At 36.9% G+C, this 6783-nt stretch overlaps 1 protein-coding gene across 1 annotated transcript in view; it reads left to right on the top strand.

Annotated features, from left to right (window-relative positions):
• The window catches only part of LOC119425923 (CUB and sushi domain-containing protein 1), a 432525-nt gene that overhangs the window by 167732 nt on the left and 258010 nt on the right, over positions 1 to 6783 (top strand). The window contains exons 4-5 of the mRNA XM_037693482.1: positions 4314 to 4508; positions 6025 to 6232. Coding sequence (XP_037549410.1) covers positions 4314 to 4508; positions 6025 to 6232 — 403 coding nt within the window. The remainder of the gene's footprint in view (positions 1 to 4313; positions 4509 to 6024; positions 6233 to 6783) is intronic.

The raw sequence follows: 6783 nt of genomic DNA, 5'->3' as shown, positions 1-6783 counted from the left end.
GGGGGTCGCCGGTGCCCATGTCCAGCAATCACTGTGCGAGGGGCGGGGGACACCCTGGACGGGTCGCAAGTCCATCACAGGGCCACATAGAGACTATAGTAAAACATATATACTATAATTTGAATGCATTTGTGTAGACAATGGATAGCTGATGTTATATCATTAATCACTGAAACCATAGCAGTATGGCTTCTACTGTATGTGCTGAATTTGCTTCAAACAAAATAAGGAAGACAAGTGTCTGAACTCAATGCTGAGAAAGGCTTGTTTAATGACCCTTTTCAGTTTGTGGCTCTTCTTTTGGGAACTTTAAAGTATTTTCTGCAGAAATGGAGTCATATTTAGTCACAGGGCATCTTCTTTCCATTTGTTCACAGCTCTGGTTTCCCCCTTCTGAGTGAGCATGCTTTATGAGACAGTTTATGTATTCCACCTGCTTTGTGTGCCTCATGTTAGACCTTCACTGCCCTTTAACAGATGTTTAACACTTGCCCTCCCAATGCCACATTGTAATTTAATTAGTAACAATGCATTTATGTATTCAAATGTTATAAATCTCACCAAAAAAAAAAAAAAATCTAAAAACAAACATCAACAGCTGTCTGTCAGTCTTATTTACTGTGCAACATTCCAGTTTATTTCAGTACATACCATTATTACAAAAAAGGTTCTGACATAGTATGAAATGTATTCAAAAATCGTTCAATACAGTATGAAATGTAGTTTATGGTAAAACAAAGTCAATCTTTATCTAACTATCAGGTTCTGTTTTTTCAGTCTTTTGTAGTATTTTATTTGTTTTGTGATCAGTGTTTAGTTTAACTTTTTTATTTATTTATTTATTTTAGGGTCATTTCCTCTGTTACCTGTATAATCCTCCTCTGTACAGCTCTCTGGTGCATTAATGGGTGCAGCTGTGGCTGAGTGGTTAGAGCAGTCGTCCTCCAAATTCAAGAGTTGGGGGTTCGATTCCACCAGACAATGACCAGTCACATGCTGAAGTGTCCCTGGGCAAGACACTGAACCCCTCATTGCTTTCGATGTGTGTCCCATCAGTGGATTATTCTTTGTAGAGCTCTAGTAGAGTGCTGCATGAATGGATAAATGAGGACACAGATTGTAGTGTAAAGCACTTTGAGTATCTTGGTAAGATAGAAAAGCGCCGTACAAGTACAGTCCATTTACCATTATTGGTATGATACCACAATTCAGTTTTCTCTCTCAGTGATTAGCCCAGCACTCCTATTGATTCTTTGTGTTCCTTGTTATGTTGCTGCCATGTCAGCTTTCTATTTTAATTTGGTAAAAAATAAAATAAAATAAAAAGTTTGTTTATTGAAAACCTCAATTTAAGTCTGCATTCTTGGTTCCAACCTTTAAAACTTGATCATTTCTGTAAAAAAACTAAAAAAATAAATCATTATTGAAATAAACTATCCAGTGCATTTTTAAACTCTAACATTATTTGCATTTAGCTGCTCTATTGGATTTTCTTTTAACGTCATGACACTTTTTTTTTTTTTGACAAACACATATAAGGGACTCTGACATCTATGAGTTGTACATTTTTTTGACAGTAAATTATTTCCTCTGTTATAAAACGTGTTACATTTAAACAAGGTGTGCCTGAAAGGGAAACTATTTAACCAGTATGTTGCCTGAACCATTGATTTTTAGAGAAACCATTTGGTTTTTGTTTGTCAGGACTTGATGTCAAAAAGATCTAACAACAGGCAACAGGTGTGCAATAGATTTATGATTCATTAAGCCTATCCAAACATGTTTTCATGTATAATACTGACTATATAAAAAATAAAAAAAAACACTCAAACACAGTCATACATACACAAAAATATAACTTTAATACCAAAGAAGAATAACCTTTTATATGTAAACTCATTATTTGTAACAAACAATGCAAATGAATAAAAACAATTAGTTCACTATTTTCACTATATTATTTGTTAGTAGGCATTCCTTGTCTAAAAAAAATAAATAAAATAAAATTCAATACCACAACAAAAAGCAAGACAATTAAAAGCATTACGTTGCACCAATTAGTAGCAACATTTCATGCATCTGCAAGTTTCTTTAGCTTTATCTTTACAATGGCAGAGGGAAATAAAACCAGCCAGTTCTATATTTTACTAGGAATTGTAGAACTAAACACTATTTTCTTTCAGAATTGTCAACACAAAGTTTGCAAAGTGAGGAAGATTCATCACAGTAAAACTTTTTTATATAAAAGTGTTATTTTCCTTTGGCTCTAAACACAGATTATACTGTAAAGAAAGCAACACAAATAATATAGAAAATATGCTTATAAATTACCCAGTTTTCACAAGGAAATGAAAAGAGTAAAATTACATTTTGTATTGTTTTTCCTCTTGACCAACCAAGTCTGCTCTTGTTTTTTTAATAACGCCTTCTGCATTTGGTAATGCAAAGTTCAATTATGGAGATAAAAAATGGTCTCTAATTATAAATAGCTAATATGCAAGTAATAAAACTGCTATTTTTTGCTTCTTTTTTTTTAAAGAACCATAGTTATTTATATTACATTACCTATTTTTGATATATACCTTTTTATTTATTGTATGTTGCTTGAGTAAAAGGTCTCCTTTCACATTATTTGCAATTACAAAATTGTATTTTAGATCTTACACGGACAGCGACACAGTGGTCTCTAGCTGACATTCTGTCCCTCTGCCTCAGATTTTTGCAGGTTACTGTATTCACTAGAGATGACAGAGCATTGTTTTCATTTACTAAAAATACACTGTACGTATCTCTGGTTATGTAGAAGGTTTGCTGGGTACTTGTGTTCTGGTTACGAGCTGAAATCTCTCTTGATTCTTTGACATGTCTTCCTCAGACTTAGTCCAAATGAGGGAACGTTTTTTGCACGAGTCAGGTTTGTTTCTTTTAAACATGCCGACTTGGCAGAAACAGTTCTCCATTGTGTATGTGTCTTGGATCATTTGCTCCTTTCAGTTTCTGCTCTTTTCATTGCTTCCCTCTGCACATCCTTTAATCAGTGCCGTAGTTCACAGCCTCATCTTAGTTGTGTGCCTCACCTTATTAAAAGAACGCATGTTTGAACAAAGGATCACATGGTCAGCTGACTGGAAGTAACTTGCTTCTGATGCATGACTACATACAATCCAAATAACGAGTCCATTAAAGTAAATTATACATGTTAGGGGTCCATTGCAATTAGTTCACCTCTTTTTTTTTTCTCTGACAGCAATCTCTCTCCTTTCCCTCCATCTCTCTCTCCTGTTTAACTTTCTTCATTTGCATCTTTCTAGTTTTTCTGCTTTGTTTTCTTTCTCTTTTGTCTATAGAGTTATGACTCTTTCGTCCTACTCTATTTGCTCTCTTCATTATGTTATCCTCCCACCCCACTGCTTCTTTTTTTTTTTTTTTTCTCTGTCCTAGTTCAGGGTCTCAGGGATGAAGCTTTGTCTAATTACCATGCCGGCGTTTAATTGGAACAGCATACGCAAACACACAGACTGACTCACTGAGCACCCCTTACATGTAGACACACTATGCTGTGCGTCCCCATAGATAGACACACAAAATCAAAACCATTAAACACATGCAATACACACCCAGCAAGTTAACATGCTCTAGTTATACAAATACACACAGTGTACAGCAGGGTTAGAGACGGTGGAGTTCGTCCAGGTTGTATTATAGCCACTGTGTAGCTGCCCCTTCTGTGGATTTCAGGCCTGTTGGCTACAGTCACAGTAGATTTTGGCCTAGTTATACCATGAGCTGCCTGTAGCTTCTCCCACTGTAGAGCTGTGTCATCTAAGAATGCACAACAACAGATGCACATTGGAGGCAAAATGCCAGTTAGACATCTCAATACCACCCTGTCAATGAAATATTTTTAGATTCCTTAGAAAACCACATAAATGTATCTTTGGCATTCCATATTGCTGATGCTTTCCCATGGTTCTGAATCTATGTTTAACAGTTGTCACTGTGACACATGAATACTGTATGTTTATTATGAAGGGAAAAAAGACTTGGTGGTTGTAAAGACTTTAACTTTTTGAAGACTTAAAGGAATAAATCACCTTTTTCCCTTTAGCATCATAGGGGGAAAAAACGTTCTAATATCTGCACAGGGTATTCTGCTGCATAGGTTTTTCTTCTGTTGTTGGTTTAGTTAATTGCTTAGCTTTGTTGGTTTCAAGTATATTTATTTGTTTATTGCTGTAAGCATCATTTTTAGTTTCTTTTTTTTATTTCTAATCTTCTCCTTCAATTTACCTTTCTTTTTTTCTGCATTTCAGTTTTGCCCAGCCATACATGTGGCACCCCTGGCCTTATTCCAAACGGAGTAATTCACGGTTCACGGTACAACATAGGAGACAAAATCCGATACAGCTGTGAGTCGGGGTTTGTGCTGGAAGGGCACAGTATTCTCACATGCATTGTGTCACCTGGCAGTGGAGCACAGTGGGACTTCCCATCACCGTTTTGTAGAGGTAAGATTTCTTTCTTTCGTATGTACTTTCTTACTTACACACTTTTTGGTTTATTTGAGCTTTGCAATTGTGTGACATTTATGACAGTCACAGCATGTTGACAGTATGATTGTACACAATACAGTAGAAAGTACATATTCTCCATGGCATGTCATTCTGAAGCCTTAAATTAAAAGCAGTGAATAAAATTAGCATTGAATCTCTAAAATAAGAAAAGTTAGGAAAACAGAAAAAAACTAAATAAAGAGTTTTTTTCTACCTGGATTATTGAGCATACATCAGGATAAAGCAAGTTTTTGCTCCAGGTTGGATTTGTCCATTCTGAACAATGACAAGTTTAAAGCCTGCAGGCCCTATATAAAATATAGTTTTCAAGTAGAAATAATAATAATGTAAACTATTGGAAAATCATTCAAGGTTCTTTATTTGTCATTTGCACGACATGTGGTACATCTGGTGGAACAAAATTGTGTACACAGGGTCCCAGTTACATCCATCCATCCATCCATCCATCCGTTATCTTTACCCGTTTATTCCATTTTGGGTCACAGGGGTCGCTGGTGCCCATGTCCAGCAATCACTGTGCGAGGGGCGGGGTACACCCTGGACAGGTCGCAAGTCCATCACAGGGACACATAGAGACAAACAACCATTCACTCTCTCACTCACACCTAGGGACAATTTAGAGTTACCAATCAGCCTAACATGCATGTTTTTGGTCTGTGGGAGGAAACCGGAGTACCCGGAGAAAACCCACGCATGCACGGAGAGAACATGCAAACTCCACCCAGAAGGCCCCTGGACCGGGGTTTGAACCAGGGACCTGTTCGCTGAGAGGCAGCAGCTCTACCAGTTGCGCCACCGTGCTGCCCCCCCAGTTACATTCAACAAAGTATAACATGTAAAAGAAAAACAGTAATAAGATCTAATCACTAACAGTATAAAAACAATACGCCAAACAGCAGCACGAACATGAGTCTTTGCGAACAGATGAGTATGAATGAACACAGCAACATGAAACAGATCAGCAGCAACATGAAATAGATCAGCAGCAACATGATGTGATTTTTTTCACAGTGATTATCCTGGTTAGAGATCTATGAGTCTAACAGCCTCAGGGTAGAAGCTGTTCCTCACTGGTTCTACACTTAATGCTCCTTAACCTCCTGTCTGAGGGGAGCGGGGCAAACAGTGTGTGAGCTGGATGAGTGGGGTCCTTCATGATACAGGTGGCCCTCTTCCTGCATCTGGAGGTGTAGATGTCTGTGATGGTGGGGAGGCTGACTCAACCACCTGAATCATCACCAGCTATGAAAACAGCCAAAAATATGCAAACACATTTAAAGTTTTAATACTTTGGAATATGCAGGTATTTCAACTTGTATATTACAGATAAAAACTTGTTGCAGAACAATATGAAAAAAAAAGGTGTACAAGCCATTAAATGTAAGTTGTCATTTATTTTAGATGTCCTATTTTTTTCTGATTACCTGTCTCTGTCTCAATTTTTCACCAGCGGAGGGTGCCTGTGGCGGTACGTTACGAGGCACCGCAGGATCAATAACCAGTCCTGGATATCCAGCAGAGTATGACAACAACCTGGATTGTACATGGTCAATCCTCGCTGAACCAGGGGACACTATAGCTCTTATTTTCAATGACTTCCTATTAGAAGACAAATATGACTTCCTAGAAATCAGCGGGACAGAAGCACCAAGCATATGGTAAGACACAGACACATTGTAAAATACTAAATCAGAGAAACAATTATCCAAGGGTATGAAATTCTTTGTAGGAAACAGCAGGGCTGACACTACACATGCTGAGTGATGTATACACATAGACTAAAAAGACCTACAGTCAAGCACTACTGACATTTAGGTGGTTATTTAGTTTATACTTGAATATATGAAATATAAACAACAGGAATGACTATAACTTACACATAAACAATATTGGTGTTGTATTGTCTACAGCACTGGAGAAGCCTCAGGGCCTTCAATGCTTTCAGAGAAGGCCTAAGAATTCAGCACATAATGAAATGCTACATTTAAAATTTTAATTCAATATTTACTTTATATAAAATAAACTTTCAGTGTAGTTTTAATGTTTTTTTTTTCATTTTCTTCTATTTTCTGTAAACTAATTTGCGTTTAAAAAAGAAGCTTGTTTTTATCCTGATGCATGCTCAATAATCCAAGTAGAAAAATCTAAAAAAGTTAAATCTGGTCCTCTGGACATTCAAAAAAACAAAACAAAGCAAAACAACAACAAA

The sequence above is a fragment of the Nematolebias whitei genome, chromosome 2 (genome assembly GCF_014905685.2).
Source record: "Nematolebias whitei isolate Nwh7 chromosome 2, NemWhi1, whole genome shotgun sequence".
Classification (NCBI taxonomy): Eukaryota; Metazoa; Chordata; class Actinopteri; order Cyprinodontiformes; family Rivulidae; genus Nematolebias; species Nematolebias whitei.
Note: the sequence above shows the minus strand (reverse complement) of the source record. Positions and strands in the feature narration are given on the sequence as shown.